At 47.6% G+C, this 18,298-nt stretch overlaps 1 protein-coding gene across 1 annotated transcript in view; it reads right to left on the bottom strand.

Moving 5' to 3' along the window:
- Positions 1 to 12,307, bottom strand: part of septin12 (septin 12) — a 113,364-nt gene extending 101,057 nt beyond the window's left edge. The window contains exons 1-2 of the mRNA XM_072693314.1: positions 12,060 to 12,307; positions 3,595 to 4,896 (exon numbers count right to left, since the gene is read on the bottom strand). Coding sequence (XP_072549415.1) covers positions 3,595 to 4,896; positions 12,060 to 12,114 — 1,357 coding nt within the window. The 5' untranslated portion in view covers positions 12,115 to 12,307. The remainder of the gene's footprint in view (positions 1 to 3,594; positions 4,897 to 12,059) is intronic.
- Between the last annotated feature and the right edge of the window lie 5,991 nt (positions 12,308 to 18,298).

The raw sequence follows: 18,298 nt of genomic DNA, 5'->3' as shown, positions 1-18,298 counted from the left end.
GAGCGCCAGGCGTGAGCGCTCCCGTCTAAAAATAACCCGCTTTGACAAAATATATAAAACGAGCCGCGAAACGCGCTGTGTCCAAAACATGATCGGGTGTTTCCTATCAGCCTCGCCACACTGGAACATCTGTTTGCAGTGCGTGCCCAGATATTCAGGGAGCGGACGACAGCAGAAGAAAAACAAGAGACTGCACACACACACACACACTGCGCCCACGTCCCAGACACACACACACACACACACATTCACACATGCGGCCTGACCCGCGGGCAGTTCCGAGTACACACAGATCTGACTGTTTGCAGATCTGATATTTCTGAAGCTGTGTAAACACAAAACATGGACACAAATCAGATCTTTTTAAATCAGATTTAAGCCCATTTCATATATGTTCATAGATAAGGTATATTCATTATGTGTCCATGGCAACCATGTTGTTGTACACATCAGGACAGTTTGATAGGATTTTTTATTTTGGTCAGTTTTTAATCATTAATATCTTGGTTCAACAGATATAAATGAAACAGAATGGTTTGGTTTACGTCTGTCAGACGTTCAGAACACCACAGCAACCACCATAAGCAATACCACAGCAACCACCTGAGATGCCACAGCAAGCACCCAGCAGTAAGGACCTAGCAAAACTACAACATCTACTTAGCAACCACTTAGCATAATCCTAGCAAACACCATAGCAACCACCTAGCAATACCAAAGCAACCACCATGCAAGTACTAAACAACTCCATTGCAATCAGCTAGCAACAATATAGCAACCACTTAGGGTGCCATAGCAATCACCTAGCAGCACAATAGCACACAACTAGCAAAACTACATACTATCTATACCTTGCAGCCACTTAGCAACATCACAGCAACCACCTGGGATACCATAGCAACCAATTAACAACACCATAGCAGCAAAACTACAACATCTACTTAGCAACCACTTAGCAACATCACAGCAACCACCAAGCAACACCATAGCAACCACCATGTAACCACTAAACTCTATAGCAATTGGCTGACAAGAACACAGCAACCACTTAGCATACCATATCAACCAAGTAGCAGCACCATAGCAGCCACCTAGCAAAACTACAACATCCACTTGGCTACCTCTTAGCAACATCATAGCAGCCACCAGGCAACACCATAGCAACCACCAAGCAACCAGGAAACAACTCCATTGAAATCAGTTAGCAAGAATTATAGCAACCACTTAACAACACCATACAACCACACAACAAAACTACAACATGCACTTGGCAACCTCTTAGCAACTACCTGCAACACCACAATACCCCATTCACAACACCATAGGAACCACCTGGGATACCACAGTGACCCCTTAGCAATACCATAGCAACCATCCAGCAAGCACTTGGCAGCATTACAGCACTCTGATGGGATGCTCGCACATCTATTAATCGTTGGTATCAGTGGATTCCATGAACGACAGTGAGTGACAGACATGAAAGAGGTGGAGGAGGACAGCAGGGTCTCTGTAATATGGTTTAAATTCCCACACATTGGAATGCTCATTTTTCCGGTTTTCCCGTATTAAAATCATTACATGATTATTATGCATGTGCTTATTGCCTATCTTTAAGCATGGGCAGAAGTGGCTAACTTGGAATGGCTAACTGGAGGGGATTTAAGTCCTTAGTCCTCATATTAGTACTGCACAGATGGTGCGCATGGGGGTTCTGTCAGGCCACAGGTGCATTTACCCAAAGGACAGATCCGGGTCATTTCCACACAAATGGTGTGGGAGCAAACCACCTCTGTTTCAGAACCAGCGCAGAAGAAGAACGGCCCAAGCCATCAGCACATCCATTCATAACACCACCTCCGGAGTGCAAACACAGCAAAGGCCAATCCGGGGTGCTTGGCTCCGGGCAGCACCTTTTCTCCCTCCCCTTCAACTTCCGCTGAAAATTTATAAATCACCCCGCACGAACGAAAGCATGTTTACGTTCGAGGGAAAACACCGGCAGTGTGGGGGTCGCCTGCAACCCAGCTGCCCGGGGTCCATGTGGATGTCAAAGCAAAAAAAAAAAAAAAACGCCTGCCTCGAGATTTAGCTTTGTTTATGCTGACCCCAGGAGAAAGCCAAGACTGGTGCCGCAGGACAAGCTGCACATGGATAGTCTGCAGTCAAACGCAGTGCCAGGTACTCACGGGGCCCACGGGGCTCATGCTTCCCTTCTCTTCCCTTCCCTTCTCTTTCTTGGGTCAGGAAAAGCACCCACTCCCTCTCGCTACATGACCCCAGGAAGTGAAGGAGGGAAGGAGGGAGTGGAGCCAAAAGAGAAAGGAAAACATAAGTTACAACGTGGGAACGAGAAGGAGAACCTGGGTCGGAGTACCGAGCTATCCTAGGTCCCTTTAGCCTCTCTATTTGGAATCTTCTCCATAGCATGTCAGTTCTTGCACATGCTCTGTTGCGTCTCATCCCGCATGTTGGCCCAAAGTGCCAGCTCCGCAGCCCCAAATGTTCCCTCACTGCTGTTTGATGTTTGTAAACAAACCTCATGGAAAGCAGGCCTCATCCTCATGTTATCCTTCTGACTAACTGGGACGAGCCCTCGTCCTTGCCTTCGTTAACCACGTTTTCCTTTCTTTCCTCCCTCTAGCCTCCGCATCACGTTAGGCGTCCACGACGCAGCTCTTTGTTCAAGCATCTTGCTTTCATCAGCAACTTTTTGAAGACCCAGATGTCCTGACCCAGGGGACACGATACACTGCCGGAGCTGTAATTTTGCACAATCTGCCACGACGCCGCAGACCGCAGCGCTTTGGTCCACTTCCTTTGATGTCCCGCAGGCAGCGGCCTCGGTCTCAAACATACAACACATTTCTGTCAATCAGGGCACAAAGCCATTAAATTGCAGTGCCCAGGCTTCCGACAGGCCTCTGTGATCCCCGTGGAGAACAGGGACTATGGGCCGCTGGTCTGGTGCTGTGGTAAAGCAGGGGCAGCACACCTGAGAGCCTGCACTGTGCTGTGAGTAAACAGGCCTGACTCAAACGCCTCAGGCAGGATTCTGCTCTGCCGCGGCCGCAAGGGACCCCTGTACTGGATAAGCAGTGATGACAGGCCTCCCTGCACTGTTATCACTGTTCACACTCGGCTATTTGTTGATATGCCAGGAATTCCTCCCTTCTTGCCTCACCTTACTTTTTTCCCCCTTTTCTGCTGTACACTGGAGAGATGCGGAAAGACAGCTGTGGTGACAGCAGCACTCCAGCTACAAGGCCTGCCTCCAGAACCTGCACATATTTGTTTACTTAGCTAATGGTATCCCCTACAGATGGAGGGTACCGCTCTTAAGTAAATGCTTACTGGGTGGAAAAATTCAAAACTGGCTCGCAATTGGTTACAACAGAATGAAAAATGGAAACTCATTTGCCTTGGGTGGGTGGGTACAGACCTTACCTTCTTAAAAGAACAGCTTAGGCAAGAATGCTAACATGGCGAGCAATGAATGGATGGCTAATAGTTAGCCGTCGACAATTACTCATTTCGGTAAAAGTGTCTGGCAGCTATTCCCTTTCATTCATAAAGAAGACAGATGTTCAAGCATACCTTCTGATCTCTTGAGCTCTTTGCATTGAATTGCTGGAGACTCCCTCCTGATTCCATTGCTGAGGGGGGTGACGGGGCTTGGGCTTGGCACGGGCACTTTGGCTTCTACTCTGGAGAAAGTGGCAATCCTCTGAAGGATGGAGCCCACGCTCTCCTTGGCCGGAGACTCGCTGCGCGAAGTACTGCTGACGATGTTGACTTGTGTGGGTAAAGGTGATGTAGCAGGAGCGATCTGGACCACCTGAGGCTGAGAGACCAGGTTGAAGAGAGGTGTCTGGGCTGGAGAGAGCAGCACAGGAGATTCGCTGATGTTGGGAACTGGGATGGCTCCTGGGGGTGTGAGGGGCTCACGTTTCTCTGCAGTGTAGTTGTGAACCATGGGAAGATCAGCGCTGTCTAAGCTGCTGACGGAAGCAGAAGGGCTGGCAGATACAGTGGGGCTTGGGGACACGGGGTGAAATCTTGGCAGGGGTTTTGGTGCCACAGGCCCATCAAGAGTCTGGGGTTTCACCACAAGGTTGTCAAGATCTAGTGGGAACTTGTTGAGTCGAGCAGGCTCCTTGGTTTTAAGGGGCTGGTGGTTGATGGAGGGATCCTTCCCAGTGGTGCTGTGGTTTTGAAGACGATGTGCGTTCCAGGTAACAGAAGCATTGGGGAATCTTGATCCCGGTGACACTACTTGCCTCATTCCGCCACTCTCAGCCATCTGGAGGTCCAGCGAGGGCATGGAGCCATGGCTTATACCCAATGGCTCAGTGGGAATCACAAGTGGGCCCTCCAACTCTGAGTGGAACACGCTCCCATGAGAGGAGAACTTCTTCAAAGCGGGACTTCCCAAGCGCTGGGCCTTGTAGTCACCAACCCCCATAGGGCTTTGTGGAGGGCTGGCGTAGGAGCTCAGTTTGGACGATGCCTGGTATTCCAGACTGGAGGAGGAACTATGAAGGCTGTCGTTGTCACTGCCGGGCCCTGAACAAGAATTAAAGCCATTGGGATTGAATCTGTTCTGGAAGGAGGCAGCACGGTTGATTCCGGTGTTGGAGTTGACAGTGGGCTTTCCCATGGTCCCTCGATTAAAGGACAGACTAGAAACCATCCTGTTCTTCATGGCAGGGCTTTGAGCAGGGCTGGAGCTCAGGCTTATCCGTGAGCGGTATGTCGGGGACATGTGGTTGACTCCACCCCGAACTTCGTTGGCTTTGCTGAGGATGGAGCTCGGACTGATGGGGGATGTGACTGAGGAGGTTGGTGAAAAGGCCGGAATCTCGTCAACATCATCAATATCAAAGGATCTCTTCAGGGCTGTGGAGCACAAAAACAGGCACAAATAAATACTTGCAAGAAAAAACAAGGAGGTTCTAGGAATTGAAGGACTTATGGCCATGTTTATGTAGGCTGTAAAGTACAGTAACATACCATTTATGCTCACATTTGGGCTTGATTACGTTAACAAGTTCTACAGTTAAACTTTTATTATTTGCATTTCTTTAATGTGTATATAAATCATACACTAGAAAATACTAACACAGCATTTTTATCCGTTTTGATCTGAAGAACTGCTTTTGGCAGCTTGCTAACTGTTTAACTGGCATTGTAAATTACGTTTCTAGGACCTAAAAGGTATCTGGCAATCTCCTTACTGGCTCCTTTTTGTACTACAGACATTTCTCTAGGCATTTTTGCACAACAACAATAATCAATCAAACATAACAGTCACCTCCCAGATTGGTTTTATAGAGGCACTAAAAGCTTAAAAGGCCCGAGTTGTGTAGATTGTAGGCAACCTGGATGCCTCTCTGAATGGACCACTGTCAGACGCATTGTTAAAGGCCAGGCCGTAATTACAATGGTGTCTGTTTGATCTCGCTTTGAGGCTAACATGACATCACCATGTAAAGATATGCTTCATTCCTCTGGCCAAGTTATGTCTTGCAAGCGCCTGTAACTCAGAGTCCCTGTTAACTATAAGCAGCCTAAACCACTTTTTTTTTTTACTACTGCAGCAACAAAGGCTTTCAAATAATAGCAACAATTCCCACTAAAATGTACAATCTGTACTGTATGTTTACTACGCCTTGGTAATCAACCCAGAGCCAGGGCACTGTTTGGGCTCTTCCTGACTTTAGTGTTCACAAAAGAAACCGTGAGCAATTATTTTGATGGGCCAGAGCAAACGGTATTGACTAGCGTAGCATTTAAAAAACATGGCAAACGAACGGCGAACAACACAATGGCACCTTAAGGGCACAAACGACAGCTAAAGGTCGGGTAAAATACCAATGAAGGAAACATCAGGTACGACAAGCAGCTAGTGAAAAAGGCCCTTGAGGGTCTGAATGGTAAGTCTACACCTGGAGCATGTAAATTGTGGTGACACTGTATAATCCCCCACCCCCATTCCCACAACCTGCGACACAAAGCCCATTGCAAACACCGCTTTCCGACCTTCTCCCTTTGTGAAAGGCAGTGGCTCTTCCTCCCGCACAAAGAGCCGATTCACGGACGCAGTGTCAGGGGCCGTGGGCTTGGATTACAGCAGCCTTTTGCCATGACCCAGAATTCCTTCAGAGGACAATGAGAGTGTCCTGAGAACTCTGCAGGAGGATGCAAGCAGAAGTGAGAATACAGGCTTCAGTGCAATGCCCTACGACAGCTGACGCCTTAAGGAACTTGCCACGGCCACATGGCCATGATAGAGCTGGCGAAGAGAAGCTGCAGTTGGATCATTTTCCGGCCTTTCGGGTGCATTTGTCCTGCACTGTGTAAATGTGCTGCTATCAGGGAGCACCTATCATGCCATCTCGGGAAGCAGCACTGATTTTTATCGCTGCTTGCTGGAGCTGGAGCTTCAGCCGGAGCTGGAGCTGTAGGATGTGCCGCCAATTAGAGCGACCAAGCCTACGAGGACTAAATCAAATCACATTTCACAGCCTGGCCTTGTACAGTGGGTTGACCACAGTCCCTTTGTTTCAGCTCGCCCATCGCAAGCCCCACAGCTGCGAGAGTTTAAGCGCTAATCAGATTCCAGCAGCGGGGAAGCTTTTGTGTGGTAGACACACGTCTGTCTGTGCACGATAGCTACACATGCTGTTATTCCCTTCAGGGCTGTGGAAGGGGATCTGTCATGAGAAGGGCACCATTAGGGGGCCTTTTGATTCAATACCGGAGCCGGCGAAGGCACGGTAGGTGATCGTACAGTGGCACTCAAAGTGATGGAGGAGCGCATGCTACTTTGGCTAACTGCCGTTTCAGGAAGAGAGCGAGAAAGAAGGGGGAGGTGGAATCTGAGTGGCACACAGCCTAACAGCTCTCTTCGCAGAGCAGCACATGCAAGTGTAAACTTGCACTCCCCTTTGACTGAGATAAAGAGGGGCTGGTATCAGGTAATTACTGGCACCCTGTCAAACACTCAGGAAATAATTACGCTGGCAGCCAAGCGCCCCATCTCTGCTCTGCACCAAACACTTTCCTCACAACTTTGCACGGGTGTAATCCTCTCTGCTTGCACAAGGAGCGGCACAATGCTCGCTGATCTGATAAGAAGAGGGGGACCTAGACGGTCCCTAGTCCCCTTCTGCTCCCTGGCATGTCTGCTCTGCCTAACTGAGGCTGCTAACTGCTGTGGCACTGCTGTGGGGAAACGGGCGTTGATGGCAGGCTTCCTGGATCCCAAATCCGTCGGCATGCCGCCGCTCATTAAAGGCATCGCACGTCCTTGTCAATTCCCAGTAAATTGGGAGTAAGATGCTGAAGAGTCACCCCATGCCAGTGGAGCCTGCCTGACCCCAGAGGTGCAGCGGGTGCAGAGTGTTCAGCGTTACGTGACCAAAAGCAGACTCCTGCAGCTTTGCAGTCGGTTGGCAGGCGGACGGATCCGATCACCGTAGTCATTTCTGACAAGTGAGGCTCTGCAGCAAAGGCTGTTAAATGTTGGCAGAGCGACCCAACAAAAGCGCAGCCCGTGGTGAATTCTGCCGGTCATGCAGCATCAGCTTTTTACGAGAGGCGGCACAAGGGAGGAATCAAAGAGAGACCCCCACATTCGTCATGCGTTCACATGGCTGGGGGATCACACAGGTATTACATTAGGACGCATGCTGTTTCAAGTCTTTGCTTTGGCTTGAGGTGGTGAAGGGTTTACAGGGAAGGGTCCTGTGCATGGCTAACGATGGCCTCGGGGCAAGCAGGGAAAGAGAGGTTCCCTGGAGGGAACCAATCAGGAGTGAAACGTGAAGCCATCTGGCTGTAAACTTCTACAATCCCCAAGAGCGCCGCTCCAAGGGCTGGTAGCATTCACGATCAACAGCATCCCTGACCATTTCTCCAAGTTGCACCAAGATCTGGGTGCTTCCTATTTCGGGTAATCTGGGTGATTCCCAGCTAATTATCTAGCCAGAGTTTAGGTACAGTGTAGCTCCCCGCCCTGCCCTGCCCTGCCCTGCACTAGGCATACTAATAAATTCCACATTTGTATTTGTTTAACTACACAAGCCATAATGGACCTCTAGTCTTCTGCCTCCTGAATCTTTCGTTGCACTGGGTCCACTGGGTGTGCTAGTATCAATTTGGCTCTCACAGTCCCCATATTTTTCCGTAAGCCACTCAGGGATAAAAGCATCTGCTAAACGAATCAATGTAAATCTGAGAGATGCACTCCAGCACCAGTGTTGGGAACCAGTGCTCTACAGGGAGAGCACAGACCTGGCCAGGCATGGAGGGGCAAGCCTGGGCCTGCCATGAAGGCTTTCACCCCTCTCAACCCACCCCCACCCCCCTGCATTCCACACAGGTATTCTCTGATGACCCTTCGGCACACGGCTGAGCCCTCCACCTCAGGAGACCACCTCTGCTCTGGCACATCTGGAAGCCGAATTCCGAGCCGCTATTTGCAGCTCTGCTGCTTTACAAAACGGCCCTGTGTTTTGCGTCCCTGGGGCTACGACAAAAACTTTCACACCGTTAGGAACTTTCTCTCGCTCTGAATCTGATCTGATTCAGATCCTCGACAGTACTGCCTCTTTTTTTTGCTTTGCTCTATTGCAAAATTCAGAATGCATTTCCTGCATATACATACTTCTGACGTTTGTAAAAAGGACTTGCACGCAGTCTGAAAATGCCAAGAACAAGAAGGTGCATTCAACAGGTGTCAGTTCACGTGCATGCTTCCTTTTGCGGGATGAAGTGTCAGGCAGTTGAGGAGTAACATGCCTGAGCCATAGGCTGAAATTTGCTGCCAAATTCTTGGGAACTTTGATGGGGTAACATGGCAGATCCATTTACAACCTGACAGCTCTCTTGTAACATGCGCCATAACTCATCTAAACGCTGGATCGGACGAGTACAAAAGTTCAGAGGGTTGGTATTGATCTTGCATAATGATCTGAAGGAGTCCTCCAGTAGATATGCAGTTTATCCAGGCTAAGATAACCAACGAAGGCCTTCCAAAAGTCTGCATCCGGTCTTTTCCTGTCCCTCAATGAGTCTTTTTTTCATGGAGACCCCAGGCCAGACTGCTGAGCGTTTGGAAGAAGAGACTGGCAGGCAGGCAGCTTGTCTAGTCAAAGGTGGTGAAGAGAGGCAGAGTTACTGTAATTACCTCTGCAATAGCCCAGCCATAAACCAGACATAAACAGACAACATGCACTTTCACACACACACAAGCACAAACACACCTTCATTCCAACTTCATCCCCACCCCCACAACCCCATCCAGCCCAGCTCCACTGGGGCCCCTATGTCTACCAGATCCTTCGCCCTGCACCAGTGCTTTAATGCTGTAAGGAATGTATGGGTATCTTTAGAAAGGAGAGAAACAGACATGGTCAACAGAAACTCTTTGTTTTCATGTTTTCAGACTGTTGAGTTAGTATGACTAACGACGTGCATATGATCTCTGAACTTCTTAGGGTACGCAGGCCGGGAGTGCAGCCACAGAAAACGTGGCCTATCCTACTTGGACCCAGTGGTCTTCTTAGATTACGTGACTCAGCAGGAGTGGTGGAGGGGGGTGGGGGGTTGGGGGTTGAGGTGTAAGCTCTAGTTTCCTTCTTTTCAACACATTTCCACATGCGCCGTCTACACAGTCATCATTGTCAACAGCTTAAAGCTACCCCAGGACCTTCACTACCCTCATTTCATGCGCACGGCCGCACTTTAAAGGCATGTAAACCACAAACGCCCACATACAAGGACTACACAGCTCGTCACACAACCCAGTCAAGCCACTCAAGTCAAGCATACAAGAGGCAGGCGGTCTATCGAGAGTGAACGAAAGCACTGTATATCTTGCTTGCTGAAGCACCAGCCGGCACACTGGCCCCTTGTTCGGAAGTGACCCCAATTGGCCCAGTTGGAGGTGAAGCTGAAAGAGTGCAAACGCCTCTCTTGTGGCATCTTCTACCAGGAATCACATGGCTCCAGTACGGCTCTGATTGAAAAAGAAGGCTAACTGAAGCCTTTGTGGCAAAACACTGCGTCTTTCAACACAGGCGTGCGCTCGCCCAGGACCATAAACGACGTCCGCTACAGTACGTCCTTTGACGAAATCTAATATACTGCTGCCACAGCTCATACCGCCTTCTCGGAATCAGCGGCAAGACCCGCGATCGGAGAGTCCGAGCAAATTCCAAGGCATTTTTTTTTTTAATTGCTTGCATGCAAAGTATCTGGTCGGTAAACACATCTGCTCGGCTGAGAAGCAGGGATTAATGGGGATTGTGACTATCAGCCCCTAGCATCACAGACTCCATGTCTCCAGCAGCCACAGAGGCATTCCTTAATGTTATTACAACTCTGGGGGGTATGAGAGCTTGTCTGATTTGTTTGTTTGCAATGCAGAAGGCAGCTGCTTTAATGGCTCTGGCTGAGAAGTTCCCATTTGTATGCAATGTATGTAGAAGTAAATAAGCTAGGCCATACTGAACTGCTAGGCTGATTGATGCCTATCGGGATAAATAATGGAGAGTGCCGGAGTAAGTTGGAAGTCCCAGCTAGAGCATCATAGTCACATAGTAGCACCAAATGAGCACCAGTGCCGGCCCTTGGACTTCCCCGGGCGGAGGGGTTGAGGTGGAGGTGGAGGGGCTGGGGGGTGAGTGTCCGATGCACTGCGACACCATTTAGCCAACAAGAGTCACAACAGGCGCTCAAATATAATAATAGTCGGCCTTTCATGCTACAGGCTTAAACTAATTTGTTTTCCTCCTCAGATCAGCACCTGTCTAAACACTCAGGCGTTGAGAGAGAGCGAGGACATTGTTCTGCGGACCCCGCTGTGTGCCGGCCCATGACGAATCTACCCGGGAAGGCTTCTCTCTTCCACAGAAATGTGTGTCAAATCCAACAGAGGACGCAATTGTGGCCAAGGCCAGGAAGAAGGCCGCATTTCTAAATGCAGAGGCGCGCCTCGGCGGGCGATGTAAAGAGGAGGACTACTTTATGAGCTCGGGGAGCTAATTACAGTCCCACACCAGTGGAATGTATAGCGGCTTGGAGTCAGGAAGCCCGGGGAGCTCAATCATTTCAGAAAATGCACTTAGTGGAGCAACAAAAACACAATGAGCTTGGATCACTTGGAAGGTAGATCCGAACTAAGCAATCAGTTGATACCTCATGGGAATCTGGCATGAATGCTCCAGCGAGTCCCTGGAATAAGAACTCAAGGTAGCTGCAGATCATCTAGGTGTGATTACACTGCATCACAAAGCAGCACTTGCTGTCAACATCCAGGCGGGTAGGTTAGCCTACAGCCATCGTGAAGTAGATAATAAAAAGCCTTAATAAAAAAAAAATAGCCCACCAAAACCAAGCAAGCAACCAAAAAAGCCCCCTACAAAGTACCATAGAACTGCAGAGGAACTTCTCATGATCCATCCTGAGCTTCCTTAGAGCTTTTCCTTTCATTCTGGTCTAAAATAAAAGACTGAACATCCAAAATGAGAGGTTTAAGGACCAGAAAATTCATAAAATGAAAAAATGAACCACCAAAAAAAGAAAACTGAATGAAATAGAGACATTTTCAAGTTTTAGGACTTGGAAATACTAAGAAAGGTACAAATGGAAGTCAATGGAAGTTGTCACAAGCCACTTCTGAGAACTTACTGCTGCAACACAACCATGTCATGATGAAAAGTACTGGTACTGGTTCAATACTGATACTTTAATCAGGTAAAAGAATAGTTTTGAGTATATTTACAGTCAGACTACTGTATTTCCTGGAGTCCTAGTCAGTACACTCCTACCATACATCTCAACTGCAACCTCAGAACTTCTGCAGCAGGCTGCATTAACTGGTGTTCATCTTCACTGGATCTTTAAACAGCTTCAGAAGAGGCATACAACACAGAAAGTAGGTCGAATTAAGCTTCAACATCACCAACATCTTCTCAAAACCTTCTCACAAGTCTCTTGGCTTCTGTTTTTCTTCTTTTTTTAAACACACGAAACACACACACACACACACTCACCCTCAAAATCAGACAATATCCCCTCAAGGTGGTCATTCACAGAAATATCTGACATCCTGACTTTGTGTCCACAGAAAAAGAGTTCCAGCTTCTGTGGCGCTCACAAGAAGTGAAGTGAGAGAGCTGAGAGAGCTGAGAGAAGACTGAACTTCGGCTCCTTAGGCGTAGGTTTTTTTCTAGACGTGTATCTCTGCTTGTGATACCAGACAAAAAAAGAAAGAAATGTAGGGTTTCTACAGTCTCTGCCTCTCACTCGAGTGCCTCTCTAACAGTCCGCACTCAGTTCGAGCCTGCCGAAGCCCCGCCCCCTCGGTGCCGCCCAGCGGAATAGCCCCGCCCCTGTTTGAAAAAGCGGTGGAGAGTTGCTTTCCTGTTTTGTTTTTTTAAACCACCCGTATTGTGGACCAGCCAACTACACCTGGTTAGAGCAGCCGATGGATGAGTGGGTGGGTGGATGGATGGATGGATGGATAGACAGATGAATGGCTGGAGAAATAACTGGATGGATGTATAGATAGATAGATAGATAGATAGATAGATAGATAGATGGATGACTGGATGGATAACTGAATGGATGCATGCATGGATGGATGGATGATTGGTTGGATAGACAGATGGATGACTGGATGGATGGATAGATAGATGGATGACTGGATGGCTGGCTGGAGAAATAACTGGATGGATGTATGGATGGATAGATAGATGGATGACTGGATGGATGGCTGGATAGATAGATAGATAGATAGATAGATAGATAGATAGATAGATAGATAGATAGATAGATAGATTGATTGATGGCTGGCTGGAGAAATAACTGGATGGATGTATGGATGGATAGATAGATGGATGACTGGATGGATGGCTGGAGAAATAACTGGATGGATGTATGGATGGATAACTGAATGGATGCATGAATAAATGGATGGATGATTGGTTGGATAGATAGATGGATGACTGGATGGATGGATGATTGGTTGGATAGATAGATGGATGACTGGATGGATGGATGATTGGTTGGATAGATAGATGGATGACTGGATGGATGGATAGATAGATAGATGACTGGGTGGCTGGATGGATGGGTGGATGGCTGACTGGATGAATGGTTGGATGGATAACTGAATGGATGCATGAATAAATGGATGGATGATTGGTTGGATAGATAGATGGATGACTGGATGGATGGATGATTGGTTGGATAGATAGATGGATGACTGGATGGATGGATAGATAGATAGATGACTGGGTGGCTGGATGGATGGGTGGATGGCTGACTGGATGAATGGTTGGATGGATAACTGAATGGATGCATGAATAAATGGATGGATGATTGGTTGGATAGATAGATGTATGACTGGATGGATGGATAGATAGATAGATGACTGGGTGGCTGGATGGATGGATAGATGACTGGATGAATGGGTGGATGGCTGACTGGATGAATGGTTGGCTGGATGACTGGATGAATGGTTGGCTGGATGGCTGGATGGCTGGATGGAAGGATAGATAGATAGATAGATAGATAGATAGATAGATAGATAGATGACTGGATGGATGGATAACTGGATGGATGCATGAATGGATGAATGGATGGATGCATGAATGGATGGATGGATGGATGATAACTGGATGGATGGATGAATGGATGGATGAATAGATGGATGCATGAATGGATGGATGGATGGATGGATGGATGAATGGATGGATGGATGGATGGATGGATGGATGGATGGATGGATGAATGGATGGATGGATGGATGATAACTGGATGGATGGATGGATGGATGGATGGATGAATGGATGGATAACTGGATGGATGAATGGATAGATGGATAGATGGATTTTTCTGGAGAATTGTCACAGACATGACTAGCTCCTCCGTTTCCATTTACACCATTGTACACCATTTAGGTATTTTCCATGTTTCACTGGATCTTACCGAAATACTCGAAGTTGTACAGGCTGTAATGATTGGCCGAGCAATGGAATGCAACCCAGTGAAATGCATTTTGATTGGGTAATTTTTTGACCAGTGGTAAAAAAAAACAAACATATCCTACGTCTTGTTTAGAACAGGGCATCAGTAATCTGAACACTGCTGAGGTTACTGAAGTGTATGGAATACTGTACTAGCAACTGCCTAGCAACCACTTAGCCACACCACAGCAAGCATCTGGGATGCCATGGTAACCACTTAGGAACACCACAGCAACCAACATGGAAACCATGGCCACCTTCTAGCAATCACTTCGCAAACATCATAGCGACCTCCTGGAATACCATAGCAACTCCATAGCAACCACATTGGATACCATGGCAGCCGCCTAGTGTATGAAATACTGTAAGTTACGCAACTGAGACGCCACCACCATGTCAGTGTCACCACCCAAATGCTACCTGCTCTGTGGTGGTCAGTCCTGCGGGGTCCTGATTAACCAAGAACAGGGTGAAAGGAGGCTAACAGAGTATACAGGAAAACAGATGGGCCGCAGCGAGCCCCTATATGGGGAGTGGAGCTGATGTAATGGTCCGAGTTGATTCCAAATCAGGATATTCTGATTCATTGCATATATAACTATGCAAAAATTTGGACACCCCTGTTCCAATGACACGAATAGGCCCAGGAATTCTGCTTAGGGGCCTCTAAAAGCCTAGAACCAGCCCTGGTGTGAATTATAGTGGCGGTGTACAGAAGGATGCTTTATGGGCGCGTGTATTTTTTAAAAGGGGGAAGCTGTGGCCTAAGGTTTGCTTCAAAGAGAAGCAAGCTTGGAATCTGAAGGTTGTTGGTTCGATTCCCTGCTTCGGCAGGAAGTAGGGGTGGGGCAAGTGAAGCAACAGTGCTTTGTCCTCCCTCAACATTCATTTCTGAGACGCCCTTAAGCAAGGGCCTAACCCCCAACTGCTCCCCATGCATTGAGGGCAGTGTGTGTGTGTGTGTGTTTGTTGACTGCCACAGAAGGGTTAAATACAGAAGCTGAATTCTGTACTACTGCTGTGCAGTGACTTTGAATGACTATAAAGAATGATCTTAATCTTAACCAACAAAGTTAGTCCACTGTCAAAATGAGTGCCATCTAGGAACACAGAAAAAAAACACACTCCTTTGATCCCCATTTCATTCCCCATCCTCCCCTCCCTCCCCCCCTCGGTCGCTTCTGCGTGTTTCTAAACATCTATCGCCGTCAAGCAGCGAAAAAAGCCCACACCAATTAAAAATAATGGCAGACAGAGGGCCACCATGTGACTGAATTCCCATACACGCCGCTGTTCACGCCGAGCGCCCGGCCGTGATCTTAAGTGGCCCTCATTAGCCATATGAGCATGCTCTAGTGGGGATTAGTGTCACGCAGGCTTTTCATCCCCAGGGGAGACAGGGGCGCAGGCTTCGCAAGCTGCTCCTCAAAGCTGGAGGGGAGAGAGTGTTCTTCGTCCAGGCCGCGGAAACAGCAATCCGTCAAATTCCGCAGGCGTCAGGCAGGCAAGCCGCAATTTGTGGAAGTTGAAAAGTGCAGCTCGGCCTATCTGGGAAGTGGATGGGAATGAAAGCAGGGGGTTAGATTCGAGTGGTTTTGAGGGAGCTTGCCGTGTTAGCGATGGCGGATGCCGCCTAATTTGTCTGAGTAGCGGAGGGGCAATGAAATGGAGATTGTGGAACCAGGACGGGTGAAAACGGGTCGAGATTCGAGATTTAAGCCTCTTACAGGATCTTTTTGCAGGTCCGCCCTTCAACATCAGTATCCCAGTACGTCTCGTCACTGGAAATGGCAAGCAGAGAGCCGAGAGACGAGGCTCTTGCGTACTGGGAACCCTTAAAGCTCTGCCAGAAACCTGAGTGTCACTTTTGAAAGTACACTATGTGTCCAAATATTTGTGGACACCCCTATTGCCAGTGGCACCCATTGTTGACACAGATCAGTATGTCTGTGTATGATTAAGGAGCTTTTGGACAAACCGCCTTATGCGAGTTAGTAAGTGCCAAATGTTTGTGGACACCGCTCTATTAGCCAAACATACTGGACACTGGAGCTTTAAGACAAAGGTTTTGAAATCCCACATTTTTGTGGACACAGGTCTATTAGATATACCTATTGGATGAGCACCCCACATTTCGGCCATAGCAAGCATCTGGGATGCCATGTCAACCACTTAGCAACAACATACCAACCACCTAGCATCACCATAGCAACCACTTAGTGGTACCATAGCAACCACTTAGGGGTACCATAGCAACCACTTAGAATACCATAGCAACCAGCCAGCAACATCATAGAGACTCCTGGAATACCATAGCAACCACTAAGCAACAGACTAGCTACTGCCTGGGAGCATGAACAGCTACCAAATATCAACCGAATTGCTCAGGGGTCAGTGGTGGCTCAGTGGTTAGGGCCCTGGGCTATTGATGACAGGGTTGTGGGTTTGATACCCAGGCTTGGTAAGCTGCCACTGTGGGGTCTTTCAGCACCCTCTTTGCTGGAGTTGGCTGCCCACCGCTCTGGGTGTCCCTAGTTCACTACCACAGATTGGTAAAATGCAGAGGACATATTTTTCACTGTACATAGTACCTCTTTACCTTTACTTTCAACACTAGACATGTTACCTCATTTATTTGTCCTGAAATTTCGAGGTGACAGGCCTCTCTGGCTTTTCAATCACCTGTCAGATTGTCTAATTACTTTTAAGCCTGTAAAAATGGAGTAACTATGTATGGATTCCTGTAATTTCTTAATGGTTGTAATTCCTAAACCTATGTAAATACATTTTATCCTATTCCTATTCCCCATACACTATGGCCTAGTAAATAACTGTGTTCTAATGCACACAACTTTGACCCCAAATTGACCACTTTGGTAACGATCCAGTGCATTACTCAACACTATCAGGCTCTAATTGAGAAACCATATCTGGCACAGTAAAACATCAAACACATTAGAGCCCTGAGTTTGAAGCGGCGCCCACCCATTGCAATCAGTTAATGTCAGAGAAGCAAACACAGCTGTTGCAGTGCTAACCCACGGCCTATAAACACTCAATTTCCTGTGCGCCGCACTCGACTGGAGCGATCCTCAAACCGGTTGGTTAGGGACTCGAACTGGGCTTAGCCTTCATTTCCCAAATCAAACAAATAAGAAGCATCTCAGGGGTCAAATCCAGGGCCTTATCCAGGGCAATATCTCCTCACATCCACGTTAATCTGAAGAAACCGAAAAGGCTTACGAATAATCAAAGCTGATGTTTGCTAAGAGCGTCTGAGACATATATGTTGGCCAACAAACTTAATGAAAACGGAAAAAACACGGAAAACGTTTCCTGACCAGGATGTTGTCGTGCAGTTTTCATGACTAGTCTAGACGACAAGGCCTACATGTAGACGTCTGAAAAGAGTCACATATTGAAAACTATATTACATTATAAAATTCCTGTCATGAACTAATCTAAAATTACAATGAAACCCAAAAAAAAACTGGAAAAATGGAAAACGGAAAATGGAAATTTCTTTATTTTAACGTAAAGTATCATTAAGATTAAATTTGGTCCATCCCTCTTAGTCCTAAAATGTTCACACTGTATAAACAGCATCTGCAGAGTCAATATCAATAACATACAAGAGCGTATTTCACTTCCAGACTAGGCCCGAGCAGCTACTTTGCATTGATGAATTCCAGTCAGCTTTATAAATCCGTGAAATGGTGGCTTTTCCCTTCAGGCCACGCAGAGAGAAGCCGCGGATGAGCAATGACAGATTGGTGGGTTATCTGGGAGCGGAGGAGTGGAGTGACAGCTGGGAGGAGAAAGTCAAGCATGCTCTGCTGAATTGGCCATATCTAAGCACCCCTCCACCCCTCACCGCCACCACCAACAAGCCAATCACTAAAGTGGGCAATTAAAGAAGGCCTGTGCAGGTTAGGTCAGGCTCATTGGCAGGACAATAGGTGACCTCTGACCTTAAACCTTACCTGCCTTGGGTCACAGATAAGGTGATTCTCGCATGGCATGCATGCTCTGCGGGCTGGGCAGTGCAATCTGGACCCCTAATCTGGTTAGAAGGAGGCTGAGGGACCTCTTTCTTTTAAACCTGAATCCATTGCATGCCAAATCATCTGTCAAACATGGTGAAGGCAGTGTTATGGCAAGGGGCATGTAAAAAGTAAAGGATAAAGGAAGTAAAGGATGCAAAAGTAAGGGAACCCCTTTGGAATGACCTGGATTATGGCACTTTGCCACTTATTTAACTT

The sequence above is a fragment of the Salminus brasiliensis genome, chromosome 12 (genome assembly GCF_030463535.1).
Source record: "Salminus brasiliensis chromosome 12, fSalBra1.hap2, whole genome shotgun sequence".
NCBI lineage: Eukaryota > Metazoa > Chordata > Actinopteri > Characiformes > Bryconidae > Salminus > Salminus brasiliensis.
This window is presented reverse-complemented; position numbering and strand designations above follow the sequence as displayed.